Source organism: Pteropus medius, unplaced genomic scaffold (assembly GCF_902729225.1).
Source record: "Pteropus medius unplaced genomic scaffold, Ma_sr-lr_union100, whole genome shotgun sequence".
Taxonomy (NCBI): domain Eukaryota; kingdom Metazoa; phylum Chordata; class Mammalia; order Chiroptera; family Pteropodidae; genus Pteropus; species Pteropus medius.
Genome location: NW_024354503.1, coordinates 3,497,092 through 3,518,112, shown reverse-complemented (window position 1 = coordinate 3,518,112; position 21,021 = coordinate 3,497,092). Strand labels below are relative to the sequence as shown.

The 21,021-nt window shown below is 51.9% G+C and overlaps 2 protein-coding genes across 2 annotated transcripts in view; one reads left to right on the top strand and one right to left on the bottom strand.

Moving 5' to 3' along the window:
• STPG1 (sperm tail PG-rich repeat containing 1) overlaps window positions 1-2,483 on the top strand; it is a 39,389-nt gene extending 36,906 nt beyond the window's left edge. The window contains exon 9 of the mRNA XM_039854687.1: window positions 1,276-2,483. Within this exon, the coding sequence (XP_039710621.1) occupies window positions 1,276-1,352 (77 nt within the window). The 3' untranslated portion in view covers window positions 1,353-2,483. The remainder of the gene's footprint in view (window positions 1-1,275) is intronic.
• A 2,740-nt stretch (window positions 2,484-5,223) lies between these two features.
• Window positions 5,224-21,021, bottom strand: part of GRHL3 (grainyhead like transcription factor 3) — a 33,324-nt gene continuing 17,526 nt past the window's right edge. Inside the window, exons 7-15 of the mRNA XM_039854824.1 lie at window positions 19,721-19,815; window positions 17,417-17,575; window positions 16,840-16,918; window positions 16,578-16,711; window positions 14,868-14,902; window positions 13,567-13,655; window positions 12,591-12,676; window positions 10,070-10,134; window positions 5,224-5,982 (exon numbers count right to left, since the gene is read on the bottom strand). Coding sequence (XP_039710758.1) covers window positions 5,868-5,982; window positions 10,070-10,134; window positions 12,591-12,676; window positions 13,567-13,655; window positions 14,868-14,902; window positions 16,578-16,711; window positions 16,840-16,918; window positions 17,417-17,575; window positions 19,721-19,815 — 857 coding nt within the window. The 3' untranslated portion in view covers window positions 5,224-5,867. The remainder of the gene's footprint in view (window positions 5,983-10,069; window positions 10,135-12,590; window positions 12,677-13,566; window positions 13,656-14,867; window positions 14,903-16,577; window positions 16,712-16,839; window positions 16,919-17,416; window positions 17,576-19,720; window positions 19,816-21,021) is intronic.

Genomic DNA, 21,021 nt, shown 5'->3' with positions numbered 1-21,021 from the left:
GGTGGATGGTCTTCATACCCCCAGACCTATTTATAGCTCTCTAGAGCCCCTTAGCTATTTACCACTCCATGACACCGGAGCTGGTGGCACTGGGGACTGACAGAAGCGCTGGTGGGGCGGGGGGCATGAGAGGAGGAAGGCGGAGCTGCAGTGGCTGCAAGGTCTGTTAAATTCAGTCTTTCGATGAGCATGGATGATGCTCACATTCTGCGGAGGCAAAGATGCCTCAGGCCTGGTGGTTTCCCCCAGGGGTGTTAGCACGGTAGGGGAGACACCTCCTCCTCCAAACACACAGGTCAGTAGAATGTAAGGTTGTCAGGACAGGGAGAAAGTCATTCTTACAGCTTCGGCCTTGGAAATGTAACCAAGCCAACAAGACTGCAGAGGTTGGATCTTAAGGTCATCTGGTCAGTCCGGGAAGAGCTCACTTTGGCTCAGTAAATGTTCTAATGCTCCATATGAGTGGTGAGCTCTACTGGGTGGTCTCAAGAGGCCTGGGGACCAGTGGGGACCTTGTCTGACCCTGTTCGGCCCAGTCCTCTAGGAGCTTTCTCTCAGTATCTTCATGCTGTGCATGATGCAAGGCACCTGACACACAGGTGCAGGCCAGTTCCTGCTTCTGCGATCACCTAGGCCAAGGTGGGCTTCCCTGAGGGGCCTCCTGGGCGTGAGCACATGTGAACACCCACCTTCTCGGCTTCTAGTGGGTGCGGATCTCTCTGGACTACCATGTGCTCCCCTCAGCGCTTCCCAGGTAACCAGCAGAGGCCCTACATGGCCCCTCATTAACCAAACCAATGTCAATATGAGAATTTCCAGTCACCCCAAGTTGTGGTCCCCAAGCCCTGTGTGGTCTTGGCTGCTGGTTTCCTAGAGATCCTGCAGTGTCATGGTTTTCACTTTTCTGGAAATTTCTGAACTAAATCAAAACAAAACCCCACCAACCTGACACCTTACTGCTTTGATAGCGTTGCTTTACTCGATAATTTTTTTTTTTTTCAAATTTCATAGAAACGCTTTTGTAAATTTTCTTCTTGGAAATGTTAAAGAAATTAAAAAGAGTTAAAGAAGGTGGGAAGCTGGAGTCTGAGAGCTGCCTGGGCCAGTTAAGAGACGGATGACCTTGGGCCAGCCCGTTGCTCTCTCTGTCTCCCCACGTGTAAGACGCAGGGGCTGGGACAGGGGTCCCACTGACCTCGCCAGCTATGACATAGAATGAAAGGCATTAAGATCCTGTTCTCAAGATCTTAATGCTGCTGCTCTCTCTCCTCACAGCCACGTACAAGCCGGAATTCCCCGGAAAGCAGTCCTTTCTCTACAACGAGGACAAGAAGTGGATCCCGGTGTTGTGACCTCACCGAGGTGTGGGGAGAGCCCTGGCCACCAGCTGCCCCACCCAGGTTTCCCAAGATGTTCATTGAGAGAACACGTACTTTATGTGTGACAGCTCTGCCACGCCGCTGGTCTGGTGTGACGGCTGGGCTGCTGCATTTGTCCTGGTCTTGAGCTGCCTCCTGGCGATTGGACCCCCACCCCCACTGACTTTAATAGTTTCCTGAACAGAGATGAGGAGAGGACAGAGCCTCCCTCAGTCACTTCGCCATGCACCTGTCCAGGCTGGCTGAAATCTCCCCTCATGAGATGCACGGGGCTCCTGAAGTTCGGACTCCAGGGTGGATGCCCTGCCTGGAAGCCTGATGCTGAGCAAGGGCTCAGGGGCCCAGAGAGCGCCTGCAGGGTGGGCGGCACAGCACAGTGGCCCAGGCACACTCAGTCCTGGCCTGGGCTTCCAGGCTCCTCCTGGAGTTGCCGGAGAGCAGGAAGGCCCAGACACGCTGTGACAGACACACAAAGGGGTTGCCTGGGCCCCTTGCCCCCAGCTAAGCCTTTGCATCTCACCTTCAGGAAGAGCACGGCAGCCAGTCCCCAGGGTCACTTGTGCTCAGCACCCACCTTCGGCAGAGGCTGACACGTGCATTTATTGGCTCTGTTTTCAACAGCAGATGTGGGCAGGATCCTGTTGCAGCCAGAGCCCTAGAAACAGAGGTTCTGGGGTCACGGAAGCCACATGACACCTCGAGCCTGCACGTTCTTACTCTCACCCCACCTCCCCCCTTCCCCGGGCTGGTCTCCGTCCCCTCCCCGTCCTCCTTCTCAAGTTTGACACAATCTCTTATGGATATTTTCTGGCCTGCCGCATCGTTTCCCCTTGACAAGAGGAAATGATTCTCAAAGAACCACGAGGACATAGAAGTAGCCACACATCACGTCCTTCCCCCAAATATCGATGATGTCTCTCACTTTTGTAAGTAGAACTCTCTCATCCCCTCTCTCCTCTGCTCCTTGCATCCCCGAGGCCTCTTACTTCCCCTCTGCTTCCTCCTTTGACTTTTCTCTGAGAATGTCACATCCTGGGCCTTCATGTCAGAACCGGCCACTGATTGGCTCTCCATTTCGGGAGAGGCGGATGAAGCAGGGGAGGCAGAAGGACAGAATAACTTATCTAATTAAACTGAATTCTTGCTTCTCACAAAAGCTGGCCTTTTTTGTGACCCTCGGATTCCCGCAAATGCGCCATTGCTTGGGGATGGATGGAAGGTGGCTGGAGCACTGTGGGAAGAGCAGCGGAGGTCTGGATCCAAAGGCAGGACACCTCGTGCTTCGTCCTCTCAGGTCCTTATATTCTCCTGAAGTGAAGAGTTGGATTAGAACCTGAGGACTCAAAGTCAAGCACTTCCAGGGGCTGGCAATGCCCAGAGCAAAACAGGCAGGGATGGGTGGGCACTTGGAAGCCGAGGCTGCTGCTCAACTAAAGGAGCATCCAACAGGGCTCCCGCTAGCCGTTGCCAGATCAGCAGATTTCCCAACAGAATCTGGGAAATCTTTAAAATGTGTAATCCCTCGATCGGAGATGTTTACAACCATATTTCAACTTAATTTTTTTTTTTTTTTTTTTGGTTTGGGCTAAAGGAAACTCTTCTGCGGGCCATCAGTTGTCCGCTTGGGTGCTGTACATTCTGGAAGACTCTTTCAAAGCTGACACTTGGAGCTGTATCTTTCTTTGACCCCCAGACTCTTGACAATGGGGCCAGACTCCAAGGCTTTGGTTTTTAGGTCTCTCTGATTCTGGGGGACCTTAGCAGGCCACTGGGCTGGAAGCAACTGGCCCTGAGAACATTGCGGGCAGAGGCGGGGCTAACGCACTGGAAGACAAAATAGGCCTCCCGAGCAGTTGGGTGGAGCCCTGGCAGGTGAAGACGGTCTCTCCAGAAGGAGCACCCTCCAAGTGGGGTCAGGAAAGAGGGAAGTCTGGGGAGCGAACAGCAAGGCTGCTCTTGGCCATTCAGAATCCACGTTCTACAGAAGACGTGGCTGGAGCTGAAGCCCTGAGCTCAGAGGGTCTTGATTGTATCCAGCCTTTATTAGGATGTGACAGACTGCTCCGTCCAGCTCCGTCGCAGCTCCGTCCAGCTCCGTCCCAGCTCCGTCCAGCCCAGTCCTTCTCAAGCCCCAGTTATTGGACATTAGGGTCACCTTGGGACCTGTTACAGGCCCAGGCTCCAACCTTCTGAGTTCTGATTTGTGTAGGGTCTGGGCTTTGGTATCTTCAGTCAAGTTCTCAATGTGATGATAATGTGTTTAGTTAGGGTTAGGATACACTGATAGCTAAATAAAGTGTTTTCCAAATGTTAATGTATACACGGATCACTTGGAGAGCTCATTAAAAGGCAAATTCTGTAGGTCTGGGGTGGGGCCTGAGAGTCTGCATTTCTTTTTCTTTCTTTCTTTTTAGTCGAGATGTAATTGAAACAGAACATTGCATTACTTTTAGGTGTAAGCATTTCTCAAATGCTCCCAGGTGGTGCCATGCTGCTGGTCCACGGACCTCACTTAGAGCAGCAAGGGTCTAAAAGATATACTTCATCGTACAACTATTTATCTGGCCTTCCATTTGTTTCCCTCCCTCTCTCCCTTCCTCTCTCCTTCCCTCCCTTCTTTCCCTGGCTCACCAGCACATTGGATTTAAAATGAGGGGCATGGTCTACCTGGGTCATTTGTAACTATCATCTTTAAAGCCCCGGGGTTGATTGGTGGGTCTCAAAGGCCACCATGATGTGGGTGAGGTAGCAGCAGGTAGCCCTCGAGTATCTTTCCAGACTTCAATCATAGAAGTCCTGCTTTTCTTTTTTTTTTTCGTTTACAGATTGGGGTTTCTTATAAACTTTAGTCTGAACAAAACTTAAAAAACAATAAGTTTGAAAATCATGGACGTCTCTAAGGTCTTCCCAGCCCTGGCAGTCAGAGTCTATGCTCCAAATTCCCAAGGCCCTGCCTGGAGTCCGGGCCGGGACTAGGGCCGGGCAAGCGAGGTGCTGGCCTCAAGCGGGAAAATTAAGAGAAGCCAAAGAATTCAGTCATCAAGGTAAATCAGAGTTCAATGCAGTTTTTAAAAATAAAATGGCAGGGAGTGTGGGGGAGAGGGAGGGAGGGAGCGAAGAAGGAAGGCTTGATTTGTGATTTGTTCTCTAGAGGGGAAAAGGCCTTGATTTGTAGTGTTCGTCAGTTCCTGTGGTGTAAATACTCCCACCAATATGTCACACTGACCACTGAATTGAGAAGAGTTGGGCACAGTCGCTTCGGTGAGCCAGTAGGAGCAGGCTCCAGGGAAAATGACTTAGCCAAGAACATGGGGGCAGAGTCAGCACGAGAAGTCAGGTCACGTGGCTCCCAGCCCTGGGCACTGCCCACTGGCCCCAGCTATGACGTCCTCAGCAAGGTCATCCTGGACCCTTCCCAGGACTTCTTCATGTCCAGTTAATGATTCTAAGGTCATAAGATTCCACCTGTGGGACCGTGCAGGACAGAGATCTGGGCATCAGGATTCTGCTGCCCTCCAGGTGGGCACCTCTGCTTCGCCAGTGCCCAGCACCTACTACCATCCTTCAAGTCCAGGGCAAACCACTCACAGGGGAGAGAAGAAGGTGGGCCTTGTTTATTGCCACCCTCTCTTCCTGGAAGACTTTCACAAAAGGAACAAGTGTGGCATTTTGAAGTAATACATAGGCAGAATTTTATTACTAAATACTATATGAGTATACAAAATGCATAACTGAACAGCTAAAAAAATAGTCCAAGAAATGTGAAATACACATTTTTTGAAATGATAAAAATGTATCCATGAAAAATATAAAATGTTGCATGTATGTACAATATATACTTACATATATATATAAAGTAAGTGAAAATTGTAAATAAGAAATGTGTACAACAGTGAGCAAGCATGGCAGTTGTTTATACAGCATCCACTGTGTTCTGGTCCATCAGCTCCATTATTTACATCTGGTCTGGAGGAAGTCTGTGAAGGAGAGAGTGTGTCCACCAGTGTCTTGCAAAAGTCATTTGCACTGAAAATCAAAGGTGTTCAAGTTAACCGGCAAAAATGCGAGCAATCCTCGGCCTGAAGTCGATGGAATAACGAGGAATGGGAGCTGGACAGTGGTCAAGTCAGCTTTGGGAGAGCAGCAGGTCCACCTCCACCGTCTCGACAGGCGGCCTGCAGCTCGACCACAGGAAGGGGTCTTTCGAAGGGGACACAGTCTGTTAAGTGCATGAACCAAGATGACGCTGTCCCTGGCTGGGCAGGCACCGGCAGGAGTTCAGAGAGTAGATTCAAGCATGAAGTTGGGGTTCAGTTCAGGACACCTCCCAGGTCCCTTCTTGGCCCTGACGTCTGTGGGTTTGTGACTCGAGGGCCTCCTCCCTCAAGGAAGGCATTCAAGTAACAGCACTGAGGCATGAAGAGAGGTTGTGTGCGGTGTGGGGCCACTTCGCAGCTGGCTCCTTGCCTGGAGCTTCCCGAGAGGTCCTTACAGTTCCTTCAGGATGATCTGAATCTTGCCATCCAGCTCCCCCATGTCCAGCAGGAAGGCGACATGGTTGCTGTAATGCTGAATGATGTTGTTGTCCATGTTGACCAAGATTCTAGAAGAAAAGAGGAGATGTGACCGGACTGTGGGAGGCCCCTTGTTTCCAGGGCCTCTGAGTGGCAAGGACGATACTAATGCCTATTACCTATCGAGTACCTCACGGACTTTCTCTCTGACCCTCATAATAACCCACAAAGTGGGTGTTCACTGTCCCGCTAATAGGGGAGGGCATGATGCCCAAGTGGCCAAGCCACAACTCGAGCCTAGGCTGGCCAGGTACCATGCTCACCTACCTAGGTTGCCTCTGCTAGCATACGTGTGTGTGGACACTTTTGAGCAACTATCATGTAAATTTGGGGAAGAGGCAGTGTTCCTTAGTCACCAGGCCAGACTGAGGACTCGGACACGGTGTGTGAGTTCAAGTGCAGGAGGTGTGGTGGGTGGACCGGTGTGGTTTGGGTTCAACGGGAGACTATGATGTGTCACTCAGGTGTGCCTGACTGAGCCAGAGGTAGGTGCCACACAAGCCCACTTGAAGTTCCGTCCCCACGAAGCTGAAATCTCAGGCTTGGTACAATAGACTTGAGGAGCATGGCCCTCTCCCCCCACGCTCTTTAGGCAAGGACCTGGGCCAACCTGAGGAAGACGAAGCCTCCAAGACTACCTGCAAGCCCTCTGCAGGGGGGGTCAAAGACAGAGTGTATGCCAAAGGGCACCCCGCTGGGAGCTGCTTCCCCAGTGAAGACTCACGAAGACATGACTCAACCCGATCCTATCAGTTGTCCCATTGTTATGGGATTGAGTATTTTCATCCATCCATTCATCCATCCGCCCCACCAGCATTTGCTGAGACCTTTCCACACACAGGGCCTTGCTCCAAACAAAAGCAAGGGCCACATGGAGATCCTACATCCTGTCCTCCAAGAGTGTCCAATCCAGGAGGGTCTGGGAGAACAAATCCTTATAACTCCATTACTCTAGTTCACAGATGGGGAAGCAGGGTCTCAAAGAAGTAAAGTCATTTGCCTAGGGTCACGCAGGTAACAGATGGCCAAGCTGGGGTTCGAATCCAAACTTTTGTCTTTCTACTATGTCATTTTTTTTAGAAAGAAAAAAAAACCCTATAAAATACAAATTAGGAAGTGGCATATATAACAAAGGCAAAATTCAGGGCTGAGGGAGAGTTCGGACGAGGGCCAGATTACTTTAAGTGGGGCAGGAAGGAGTGTGTGTTGGGGGTGAGACTCTTAGACCACAGTTCCTGGCGAGTAGCCATCTGCTTTGCTTGTGTTACTCCCCCGCCCCAATGCCTATGCTGGGAAGGGCGATGCAGACAGCCTACTGCCTACGTTCGGTTGTCTCTGCAGCAGCACCAGGCAGCTGCTGCTTTCTGGAAAGTGGTCTGGGCTCCGGTTCTGAGGCCTGGGTGCTGCTGACTGCCAGAATTTAATTACAGGTTCCTGCTTCCTCAGGTCCTGTTTGCAGTTCCTTCATTTCACAGAGAGATCTTTGTTTGGGGGCTACAGGAGACCAGGGCTGGGGCAGAGAGGGGTGGGCACTTTGTAAACGGTGGGGTTTTGTTTGTTTCATCCGGTGGTAGGGTGCGTCTAGGTGCCGGGCGCTGCGTAAGTGCCTACGTGCACAAACTTGAAGACTGCCTCCCTTTCATTCCCAGGCAGGGCCTCCCAGTGGGCCCAGGTGCACGCCTGTGCACAAGAGATCCCAGAGAGGCCCACAGACCCCTTCCCTTCAGAGGTCAGTGACAACTGGGCCCTGGAGGCAGGGGCTCGTCAAGAGCCGCTGTCCCAGAATGTGGGCCTCTTGTCACTTGCCAGCTTCTAGCTGTCTTCTGTCCTGGTTCGCATGAAACCCCTGGCCAGCTGCCAGCAAAAACAATGTATTTGTTAATCTTTCAAGCATTCAGTGGTGCTTATAAGGCTGATTTTATCTACCTTTGTCCAGAGGACTTTCGGGAGGGTTTTATGAAAATAAACTAGGCCACTGCTTAGATTTCTCATTCCTCTGAAGGTGGTGGCCGATGAGCCTGGCTTTTCCTAAGAGGTTTTTTTGAGGACTCTTCTCATTTAGGCCTCTCAGATCATGCTAGGCCTGAGGTTTCCATGGTTGGGGGTGTGTATGGGGTGTGGGGTGCCTCTGAGTGACACCCTGGGCTACAGGGCTGGCCTGGCCACAGCCTTTATTTGCACATTGCTTAGTGATTAGAGGAACAAGCAGGAGGCAAGATAAAATGGTGAGCGTGTGCACAGGCTTTAGACAGGCCAGGATTCTTCCTGCCAGTCACTAACTCTGTGATCCTGAGACTACTCAGAACCTCAGTTTCCTCCTCCATAGAAACAGAGGTAATCATTCCAAACTCAAAGGGTCAGTGAGACGATGCCTGGGAGTTAGCTAGCCCAGCTAATTTGTTAGCTGAGCTAACAAATGGAAGTTATTATAATTATGGTTTAAATGGCTGGCTTGGCTTAAAAGAAGGACTTGCAAACTCAGCTAGCACACATCATCCCCCAACATCCCAAATCGCACACAAGGGCATTTCCTAGCCCTTCAGCCCAGCCTGTGGTGGGATCTGTAAGAGAGGTAGGCTGCTGGTGGGGCTGCAGCCAGGGGCCGTGGGCACTGGCACCAGAGGGGAAGTGGGGCTGGGCTTGTCTGGGCAAAGCAGAGCCTGCCCTCTGCTGTGAGCTGGATTCCGCTCCAGAGAATGTATGAGCCCCAGTTTGAAACCGAAACTTGGAAGAGAAAAACACACACAAAAAGCCTAGACACTCATACAACCAAAACCAAAAGGATCTTTTCCCAGGGGCTGCTGGGCGCACACCTTTCCCCCACCCTGCCCTTCTATGGGAGGCGGGGTGGGAACCTGAGGAGGGAGGGAGGGAGGGAAGGAGGAGGGAGGTGAGGCTGAGCCTGTGAAGGAGGAGGCCTCCCTGGGCCTGACGACATGGGGCCTCAGTCTGAGTCCAAAACCTGCCTTACTTTGCAAAGTCTTCTAAAAAGAAAAGGCCACAGACAGTAGCCGGGGGCAATGCCTGGGCAGCTCCCAGGGGTAGCCAGCATGTGTAGCTGGAGTTAGACTGTCCGGGTCAGGGCTGTGGGCAGGGGGGCTGTGGGCAGGGCGGCTGGCTGTTTCCCTGAGTCCTGGTCCTAGGTCATCTGGGCAGAGAATGGCAGTAGCAATTCCTTACTCCCCATGCTAGGCTTGGTGAAGTGACCCAGTTAGTAAGGGCTGCAGAGGCCCAGCTCACTGGCTCTGACCAGGAGGCTGAAGGAGGGCAGTCACCGTGTGGCCTTCCATCTCCCCCATGCCGAGGGATTCCCTGGCAGACAGCAAAGAGTGCTGCCGTCCTCAGTCTGAATCCCCAGGAGCCCACGGTAGGCGGCAGGCACTGCCCAACCCCCAACCCTCAACCCTCAACCCTCAACCCTCAGAAGCTGAAGCTTTGCTCCTCACCTTGCCTCATGCAGACCTGAAGGTGGAGGGGGCCTGCGGAGCAATCACAGCTCCTCTTTCCAGGGACATGGCCGGCCACTCCTTTGCCCCGCCCCAACCCCTGACTCAGCAGACAGCGACGCTGCGGGGGCCCTTCTGCCTCTGACCCTTTACTCCACAGCTCCTGCCCCTGAACACCGCATGCCACTTCTGAGCCTCAGTTTCCTTATCTGTGACGTGTAGGTAATGGAATCTACCTCATGGTGTGGCTGTGAGGGTTAAGTGAGAAATGCTTAGCACAGTCCCTGACACACAGTAGGTGGTCGTGTGAATGGTAGTCACTGTCATCATCATTATAATCAAATGACTCGGTTTTCCAGTGGACCTGGGACTTGCAGCTGGGTCTTCTGACACAGCACATCCGCTCTGCACATCTCCCTCTCTCTCACTCCTTTCCTTCCCAATAACGATCAACGTCTGGTCTGTGCCAGTGGCCTTGGCCTGACTGGGGGCCTCTCCACCCCACTCCATGTCCCCTTATCCTCTCCACGAAGCCAAAGCACGAACACCGTTCAGCACTGAGCAGCCTCTGCCGGTTGGAGAAGACCCACTGGGAGCTCCCTGAGCCATCGTTTTAGAGGGAAAAGGGCAGAGTGGGGGGAATGGGGTGACAGCTGTTCTGGGCACTTACCCCCGCTTGCACTTCTTGTAGACTTTGTAAATGTTCTCTTCAGGAAACCCGTACTTCTCGGAGATCTGGAATAGAATGGTAGGGGGTTGACTGTCTGCTGCTCAAGCTGAGTTTGTAGCCCTATTTCATTCCATGAATTTTAATTTCCTGACTATAAAAATAATATATATCTATATTGTGGAAAGTTACATAGAAGAAAATGACAATCATCCATATCCTGTTTCCCAGGGATAAACAACATTAACATCTGGGTATATACATTTTTTCTCATCATTTGATAGATATATAGATATTTTTACGTTCCACGTAGTTTTACCTACCAGCATATATTATAAGCCTCACATCAAACTCTTGACAAACAGCATGTTTAGTGGCTGTAAAATATCCCAAAGGGCATCGCCAGTTCAAGCCTCCATCCCCGCCTCTTGTCAGACATTTGGGTTGTTCCGGTGCTGAGGGCTCCCTCTCACCAGCTGGCTGACTGTGTGCAAACCACCCATGGAGGCGGTAACAGCGTCTAGCTCAGAGAGTTACTGGGACAGTTAAATGAACCGCTCCACATAAAACACTTAGGACTGGTATGTACTAAATAAATGGTCCAAACTCAATTAATGGCCATTGCTATTATTTTAGAAGCAGAGCAAATAGGGACGCTATTGCCCTGTTGTGAGTGGGGTGGTAACCTAAACATAGCCCCCATCTAGCAGGAATTATTAACCTCTTTTGATGGGTGTGGATGCTGCTCTTGAAGAACATAAGGCACATGCCCAAAGCCTAGCCTAGAACTCAGGTTTCCTGCCCCCATTATATCCCAGAATGCTGGAGTCTGTTCTCCAGATGAGGAAACTGCAGCTCAGAGGCCTGCGAGCCATGTGTCTGCACTCACACACCCAGAGTCAGCCATTTCTCCCCAGAACTCCTGAAGTTTCCTTTGGGGCAGACAGAACTAGTTTGGTCATAGCTCCACCACCAGCGGCTGTAGAACTCTGAACAAGTCACCTTACTTAGCTGAGCCTTAGTCTCTTTGTCTGCAAAATGGGCAAAATAATGGGATGGACACACAGGTGGTTCTGCACACGAATTGAGATGATTATATAAAGGGCCCAGCCCAGCGCCTGTCCCCTGGTGAGGGCTCAGCCACACTTTGCGGTTTCGTATATCATCGACTGCCTCGAAGCAGCAGCAAACTTTAGGTCAAGGGCTTCAGGTTGAGGTTGTCTTCACTGGGCCTTTTAGGGCAAGGATCAAGTTCAGCTCCTCTGTTATTCTCTGCTTTGACAGAGATTCCCCCAGGCAAGAAAACTTCTTAGATTATTTATCTTAATGGTGATGTGACTGGAAGCTACAAGGAAGATCTCAAGTCAATTTAACCGAGACCTTAGGCACTTTCTAACCATAAGCTGTACAATGACGGCTGCCCCGTTAAGTAATGAGCTTTCCATCCCTGGAAGTATACAAGTCGAGGGTGGGCACCCGCTGGGAAGAGAGCTCAAGCACCAGATGGGGAGCTGACCCTTGAAGCTACTGTCCAATCCAAGATTTCGAGTCTATATTCAAATGACATTAATGTCCTTTTGTGAACCCAACTTCCTGGGGCTGGTGCCAAACAGGGTTGATGGTATGTAGAGAACAGGAGAGCACAGCAGAGTGGGGAGAGCTTGGGCTGGAATCCCAGCTGTCACTCTTAGTAACCTTGGCAAGTAACCTTAGTTACCTGACCTCAGGGAGCCTATTGCCTCATGGGAAATGAGATAATAATAGTGACCGCTTTTCAGGGTTATTAAGAGAATATGGTGAGCAGGCAAATGCAGCATGCCTGACAAAATGCCTGGCACATGGTGGGTCTTCGAAAGGTCGACGATGTTATGATTTGATTCGTTTGTCCCTTTCCCAGACCGAGGTCTTGGAACCACCCGGACTCCTGAGCGGTTCGGCCTTCGAGCGCAGCCGGCCCTGGGGGACTGCGCTTGCGCAGTTTTCAGCTGAGCCACAGAGCTGCTGGGATTTTGTTTGGGGCCGTTTCACCCACTGTCTGGTGGTTTAGGGGTTTGGGGGAAGTCTCCTTGCACGAACACCACCTTCGGCCTCTCCTGGCCGGCACCTCCCCCCTCCCCTCCCACCCAGCCAACTCTAAGCTATAAGAATGACGCCCCCTGGGAAAGGAAAAAAGAGTATCTCTGGGGCCTGGCCTTTTTGAGTTTCATTCCCATTAAAACAGAAACAGGTTTGCAAAGCCAACAAAACGCTCTGGCCTGTCAGACAGCAGCCATCAGATTAAGGAGGATTTATGGTCTGCGCGACTCCCAAGGTGGAGCCGGGGTTCTGGCCCGGAGATAACATCACAGAGGCACACCCCCACCAGCCAGCCCGGCAGGCCCCCCACATGGGTTCCAGTATATTCCTTCCCAGAGCCTTCCTGTGGGAAATCAGAACTGATACGGTAAGGAGTGAACTACAGTGTGCACAGGAGCACAAGCCCGGGAGCCAGCCGGAGCAAGGCGGGGTGCGCAGGGCCTCTTACCGCGTTCCTCAGTCCCTTCAGGTCTGGGGTCTTCAACATGAGGGCGTCAAACACCTCTTCCGTCTCCCTCCGCACGTACAGCAGAACTGAGAAGCAAAGAGGTGGCTTTTAGCGAGCCTGGAGATACCTCAGGGGATGGGGGGATCTTAAAAACTACTATTTTTAACGTAAGATAGATTTTCTGCAAAAAGGGCAAATCGTGGCGGAGGAACTGTACCCAGCTGGAAAACACTCTGAGGCTCTGCGGGTCCCATGCACTTGCTCAGACTGCGCTGATCTTGGCGGTGTGAATGCAAGCTCTCTCACCTGCTGGCTATGGGACCTTGAACTTGTTTTAACATCACTGAGCCTCATTTTACCCAAATGGAAAACAGAGGTGGCCTCACCCCTTACTTTGCAGAGTTGTGGGAATTAAGGATAAGACATTTAGAAACATCACATGGGATGCAAGGCTTAATTCAAGGTTGCTGAAAGCTTTGTATCTTAGCTGCTGGTTGGGGTCTTCCTGATGGTCAGCTACATCCCCCAAAAGTTTGGGCATGTTCTTCTCCCCAAGGAAGTCACAGATTTAGAGTATCCAAGCCAGAAAGCCAACTATTGGAACTCCGCCCTGCTCCTATCCCCATAGAGGCAGTGGCGGGCAGAGGGAGGACTTGCCCAATGTAAGCAGACTATTGCCTCGACCAGCTGCCCCAGGACACCCAAGTCCAACAAAGTCAAGGGAGGCAGAAGCCCTCCAGCTCCATGACTCTCCAAGTACCCTGGGTGCCCTCTTTACCCTAATCCCACCCTTAAGTCTTGGCACAGCACCAGCTCTGATGCTTAAAGCGACCCCTCACACCCTTTCTGCTGCACTGGGGGCGATCCTGGCTGCCTGGGCCAGGACCAGTGTTTGAAGCATTGGAGAAGGCCTAATGGGGAGCTGAGGGTGGGGGTGGGCTCAGACGACAAGCAGGGGGTGGGGCAGTGAGGCTACCTCTCTGCAGATCGTCTTCCTTGGCCTGTTTGGAGGGCAAAGGCTCAAACTCCTCAGCGAAGGGCAAGCAGGTGCGCTTCAGAGGCAGCCTATGGGGACAACAGAGAGGGGCTCGTCAGGAACCCAGAGGAATCCCAGAGTCTTCCAGGGGCCCCAGGGGTGAAGAAGACCCCATGAAAAAAGGCACAAAGCAGTGGGAAAGCAGTTAAGAGTAGCATGTTCTGGCACTGGACTGCCTAGGTTCAAACCCCAGCCCCACCACTCACTAGCTAGGTGATTTGGGGTGAGTCTCTTAGCCTCTCAGGGTCCCCATCTGTAAAATGGGGTGACAATAAAGTAACAATAACAATACTTCATAAAGTTGTGAGGCTGAAGGAGGTAACACATACTGCTTTTAGAACAGTGCATGACACACAGTAGGGCCGCAATAAATGTGGACTATTGTTTTATCATCAACATTATTCTTTGAAAGAATCAGGTTGGATGTGAGTCAGTGGCTAGGAGGGATAGTTGTGGGATTTGGAGTAAGCCTCCAGCCTGCCACTGTTACTTAACAGCTGTGTGACCTTGGGCAAGTCACTTCACTTCTCTGAGCCTCAATTTCCTCAGCCATGAGTAGAGCAATAACCCCTGTTTGCCTAACTGGTTGTGAGGGGATAAATGACATAATTTGTTGTGAAAGCATCTTATGAAAAGTACCTCTTGTTTATTGGGCAGAAACTGAGATCGACAACAAATCATCTTCATAAAGAGCTTTCCCATTTACAAAGATTTCCACCCTCTCCTAGCTGTCTCATCCCCACATGGCCATTTTCCTCATTTGATGGATTTCTAGGCTGATGCTGAGGGAGGTAAAGAGTCTGTGGCTGATAAGCAGAGGAACGTGTAGGTCCTTCCTAGACTGAGTGGCCAAAGGGAGCTGGTCCCTCCCTTGCCTCTTGGCATCTGGTGGGTGTCTGTTGAGGGGAGGGGTAGGGGAGCTCTGATCCCCCTAAGTCCTCCAGCACAGCTTCCCCTCCTCGTTCTCCAAATCTGCACCACCATCTCCAAGGCTGCTTCTTTCCCTTTTAACAAGCAGGTGTCTCGCCAGAGATTCGCCAACTTTTCACATAAAACAAACCCATAAAAACCCAGGCAGTTTCAGTGAGAAAGGAGCATGAATTCAGCTTGGGGGTTGGAAGCAGAGGCCCTTGGCTGCTTCCTCTGGGCCTAGTCCTCAGCTTGGGGGGCAGCAGAGGAAAGGGCAGGTAGTGAAGTGGGAAAGGTAGGGAGGTGAGGCTCTGGGCTGCTTCTCTCTGTACCTGTTGGAGCTGCCGTGTCCTGCCGAGGGCACTGCCTGCAACAAAGAGAAAAGACATTTTCCATCACATTCAGGAAGATGAGAGGAGCCGTCAGCTGCAAGAGGCTTTCTGGGAGGGACGACCTTTGGTGGGAGGAGTAGATGCAGTTTTAATGCCTTTTAGCCTATTCTGCTCAGATAAGAATCCTTAATGTGAGCTGAGGTCTTGAGTTGAAAGGAAGCATTCCACCCAAGCCGGATGAGCCAGGGATTCAAAGTTACGCATTAGGTGCCAGGGATCGGTGAGTCCCTGAGCGCCAGCGTGCCCAGCAGGGCTAACGCAGCAGACTGTCTTGCTGCTGGTGACTAGGTGTCAGAGCTGAGGGGAAGAGGCACTGTTTTTGACCCGCCTGTTTGCCTGGCCCTGTGCTATCTGGTCCTGTCATCACTAGTCCCATGAGGCAAGACACTGAGGTCCAGAGAGGGCAGAGAGTCCCTGGGGTAACACACCCAGCAGGAGGCAGTCAGGATTCGAACTCCAGACTCGGGTTCTCTGCTCTTTCCGCTTCCTGGGGTGTCCCCACCGCCCTCAGGCTTACATGTGCAGAGACTGGTCCCTCCCTCTTCCCCACACCGATTAGCTGTCAACCTGGCCACAAGGGCCTTAATCCTGAGTGGTCATCTCCCAACTTGGGTCCTCTGGTTGGGGAAAAAGAGTGGATTAATGCAACTGCCTGTGCTACAGAGGCCACAGCACTGCTTCTGGGGCAGTGAAGGGAAGACGGCTGACAGAGAAAGGGTTTTAAATGTGTGCCGAGGGTGACATCAGTATTGGCTGCTCTTTAAGCTCCATAATCTATCTCGTACACCAAAGACTGTTTCTGCTAACAGTCCCACCGAACAGAGCTGTGCTGTGACCTCAATGGAAGGAAATCGTCAAATTGTTTAATTTGACAATTGGAAGCAAACTAGTAGACAGGCTCTGGGATCTTGATTCTGCCACTGACTTGTTGTGTGACCTTGTCTGGAAAACACGGATAACAAGTCTCTGCCTCTGAGGATGGCTGTGAAGGGAAATGAGACAGGGCGGCAAAGAGCTCGGCCGATGCTCCTGGCACGTCCAAGGTGCTCAGTAAATGGCTCTTAGCTTGAGAGGGCGTGTAGCTCGTGGCAAAGGGCACCGTCACTGAAGGCAGGTTGCCTGGGTCTGGCTATGCCACTTCCTGTGTAGTTTTGGAAGGTCTCTGTGCCTCAGTCTCCACCCCACAAATCCAGCGAGAATAAGATTATCAAGTTCATATGTTAAGGGTCAGAGGAGATGATGAGTAGAAAGCACTGGGACCAGAGCCTGGTGCACAGCGAGTGCTCAGTGTCTTTTGACAATTGTCATCCGCATAGCTTTGAGGAGGCCACAATCGAACCTGGGGCTCAGATGCTAGAAACTTCCTCTGTGTATGCGCCAAGCTTGAACATTTCAATGGCTATGAAGTCTATTTCCTCATTAACATTACTGAGTAGAAAAGGTCACTGAAGTTATATGACTTATATATATATATGTATATATATATATATTTTTTTTCTAAGTTCCCTGAAATTGAATAAAGGTATTTTCATTTTGATGTAAAAAAATTTAAGACCTATAAGCATGTAAATGGGACTAGATTGGCCGAGTGGCAAGTTGTTCCCGGCTCGTCTGTGTTAAGGCAAGCCCCGCTTGGTCCAAGGCCCTCACCCCTCCAGGACGCTGCAGGCCAGAGAAGTGCACGTTGGGAATGAACAGCACTGGCGGGGTCTCCAGGTCAGCCTCAGGCCGCAAGTAGGTGGTCTCATTGCCCCTGAAGCCGGACAGCAGGCAGCCCTTGATGCCTGATGGGAAAAGGGAGTTGCTGTGACCTGAGGCCCCTCCATTCATGCCCCCAACCTCTCCCCTCTGGTCCTCTTTCCCCCTTCACTCCAACTCAGCCCGGTCTGGTCCCTGACCCATGCCCACTGACCATTGTTGCTGGAGTCGGGGCACTTGACTTTCCTCCGGAACTGCTTCCGCTCATCATCCCGCATCTTCCTCTCGGCTCCCTGTGAGGGGGAAAGGGAAGGGGTCACCGGAGTCTTGGGAGGAGCTGGCTGCTTTGCCTCTTAAATATGGGCCAGGCTTCTTGTGCTGCTTTCTTCCCAGAGTGAGACCAGGAAAATGGCAAGGTACCAGCCAGCCCAGCCCAGCCTGAGGTCACTAAAGACAGACAGACAGACAGACAGACAGAAGACATGCAGTCAGAGGGAGATGAGGAGAAGAAAGAGAAACGTGAAAAAGAGAGATGAAGAGATATTTATAGAGATCTAGAAAGTGATATTCAGGAGAAAGACGAGATAGGGATGCAGAGAAACAGAAAGATATACATAGAGAGACCAAGACAGACAGATAACAAGCACAAAGAGACAGAGAGAGGCTTCCAGAGACCAGAGAGCAAGTACAGAGAGAGACAGACACTCCCAGAGTGGCTGGTCAGGATGCAGGGCAGGGGCCGGAGCATCTCAGTCCCCAGGACCAGCAGAGGGTCTGACTGCCCTAGTCACCTTATCACAGAATATCTTGATCTGGCAGACGGCGCGGTGCACCAGGTGCTCAGTGCCTGAGCCACAGTCATAGGTGTCAATCTGCAGGTTCAGGGGGACACCCTTCACCCCCTTCTGTGAGGAGAAGTCTGTGCTGAGGCAGTTGACACCGATGAACACCTAGGGACAGATGGGGGAGCTGATTAAACTGCCTGCCGGGGTCTCCAGCCTTGCTGTCCCATGATGACCCTGTTCATGGAGCCTACTGTGTTCCTGGCAAGCACCCCTTAGTCTTCACATCACCCCAGAAGGCAAGCATCACCTCTCTTTTACAGAAAGGGAAACTGATGCTCAAAGAGGTGGCACAACTGTCCCAAAGAGACACAGGGAATGCGTGGGGGAGCCAGGGTTTGTGCCCAGGTCTCCACCAGTGGACGATGCAGCTCCCACTAGGTTGCCAAAGGGGGCCTGAAGAGTCAAGGTCCTGGGAGGGAGAGTAAAGGTCCCTTAAGGGGCTTAAAATCCAGAGCCTCATTTTTCTGCAACTCAGCGCGAGAAGGTGGAGAAAGGCAACCTGTTTTCCCCAGAAGCTTCAGAAGCCCATTTTCCCATGGGGCTTGGGCCACAGACAGTGAGACATTGCCCTCTGCACCGCAACCACCAGCCCCAGCCATCGCTGGACCCATCATTCCCATTTTACAGCCAAGGAAATGAAGGCTCTGGGTGGGGACGTGGCTTGCTGGCGTTTCCACGGGGAGTCAGGCAGAGCATCTGGCTTTGGACAAGTGCTTTAACCTCACAGAGGCCTCAGTTTCCTTATCTGTAAAATGAGGACAGCTAAACCTATCTCGTGTGGCTGTAAAAGCACATGGACCCCTAGTGGGCTTGGCATGTAGTGACTACTGGATACGTTGTAACTATTTTAAGTAGAACAGCTGGAATCTCAACCCAAAGCCTGTGCCTGACTGAGGGCAGCCCGGGGCCCGTCCCAGCTGGGCATTCCCTGGCAAGCCCACCTGGTGATTGTCTACTTGCTGACTCCTCTGTGGAGTGCCAGGGCCAGTCCCCACTCCAGGCTGGCCCCTGTTCTTTGGGACATTTCCCTTGGAAATGACCCTGACCTGAACAGTGGGAGTGGGTTGTGGTGCCTGAGCAGACCCCCTTCCTCCCCTTCTCGTGCCAGACATACCTCCCCCTCAGCCAGCTCAGCCCTAATGCAGCCCCCACCCAGCTCATACCTGAGAAAGACCCAAGCCTGGGGGCTTAAGAGGCTGTGAGAAAATCCCAACCGAAACCCACCTCTCCCTTCCCACGAAACTCTTTCCCCACCTTCCTGCACCGGAGGCCCCAGCTCCTCCTCTAGCCCCTGGCATCTGTTTGAATAATAATAATCCCTCCCTTTGTGTTTTCAGAGCCCCTCACCTCCATTTTCTCTAGTCCCCCTGGACGGGCCCCATGAGGCAGGCCCCGAGACAGGGATTAGCTCCCCAGCCTGTCCCGCCAGACTTGAGTGGGACCCAACACTGTCTGACAGGGTGAGCCTGGCCCAGGGAGAGGAAGAGACAGGCCCAAGGTCACCCAGCCCCCAGCTCTCAGACTAGTGCCCTTTCCACGATGCCAGCTCTCCAAGCAGAAAACCAAGCCACGGAGAGACACAGAAGCACACGGCAAGTTCGAAGTTGGTCTTGAGCACTAAATGGCTTAATTGCCTGTGTGAAAAAAAATTAGAGGCTCCATTTATCAGGCCTCCCGGATGGGTCTGGCACTGTGCCAGCCTCAGGCATGCATGATCTCGTGGGATCTTCACCACAACCCTCGGGGACAGATTACTGTTCCCTTCCTAAGGGCTCCAAAAGCAAAGTAACTGGGATTTCAGCCCTCATCTACCAGATTCCAAAGCATTTCTCCAGCAACACTTGGCTCAGGCCTGCAAGCCAGGAAACCTGGCGTCATCAGCGGTTTGCTGTGTGACCGTGCACAAGGCTCAGTTTTTCTATCTGGTAAGTGGGTGGATTGGATTAATAACAACAGCCACCACTTTCGTGCCAGGCTGTGTGCTACCTTTTCACTTATCCCACCTGATCTTCACTTCATCCTAACAGTTGGTGCTATGATTACACCCCAGCTATACAGCCAAGGCACTGGTCCAAAGTCACAGAGCTGGGATGTGGGCCCAGCCTTTCAGGCTTCAGAGCCTGTGCTGCCCGCCCCCCCACCACCACTCTCTGTTATGCCTCCCCCACTGGTGCCTTCATTGGAGTAGCCGACAGGATCCTAGGTGCAGGCCAGCCCTTGCCCCAGGATGGCTGTGGCCCCAGCACTGACCTTGGCCTCCTCGTTGACATTCCACATGAAGGACAGTGCATTATAGGCCACCTCCTCAATGTGTTGCACAGTATTGAAGTTCTCTTTGCAGTCAGCTGAAACCACAGGAGATCGGGAGAGTCAGGAGGGAAGGGCTCTGGGGACACTGCTGGGAGGAGGCAGATCGGAGCTGGGCCCCATTCTTGGCAGGGATTTGCATACTCTCCCCAAGGACTATGCTTTAATCCAGGGAGGAAACTGGTTATGGTGCCTGGGTTATAGGTGGGGAAACTGAGGCCCAGCCTAGAAATCAGATTTCCCAAATCCCAGACGGAATCTTTAATTTTGCCAACGAGGCCGGGGCCTTCCTCGTTTTGGGGTGGAGATTATACTTTTCATTGGGATGGTGGCTTAGTAGTAGTGATAGTAATAGCAGTAATAGTAGTAGTAATAGCAGTAGTAAAAATGGTGGTACCACTAATACCGAACTATTGAACTAACATTGAACTACTAATACTGAGCAAATGGTAGTTCTACCACCGTTAAGAACAGTACAATAAGGCAAGCCTCTAGCTAATCCTCACAAACGATGCTATGAATATTCAGCTTACACATAAGGAAAATAAAGCTCAGAGAAGTTTGGTCACTTACCCAGGGTCACACAGCTAATAAAAGGCAGAGCAAGGAGTGGGGCTTAGCTTTGTCTGGCTCTTGAACCCGGGCTTCTAAACACTGCTCTTTGGCCTCTCAGATAAGTCACTGAATCGTCCCTATTTGTATCATGCTCTCCAGTGCACATCGCTCCAAGGCAGAAATAGCACCGTAGGCAGACAGGGCAGCTGGCCTTGTTTCATTTGACAGTTGGAGAAACTGAGGCTCAGAAGGGTTCACAGACCAGGAAGCAAGTGAAGGAGCCAGAAACTGGAGACCAGAGTATGATCTGTGCCTCCTTCCCATCTCAGGGCCTGGGACAGGGACAAGGTGGCACATACAGAGGGGCTTCCCCTGACCTCTAGCTAACAGAGCCCATGGGTGCCAGCTCCCAAAGCAGAACTGGCCATTGCTGTGCCTCAAGCCTTCCAAATCGCTACCAGCCATCACTGTTATCTGATGCATTTGTGTCTCAATCTGCTAAGCCCCCTGATGGGGACAAGCAGGGCAGTATCCCAGGGGCCTATTTATCACACAGCTGGGATGCCCAAGGCCCTGTTTACCCCAAAGCAACACAGAAAAGTCGCCACAGTTTCCAGACAACAGTTGCAAATCCCTGCACACCCCACACTGTTTGACCTGGAGACAGTGGCTAGGTAGGCAGTGGGGGT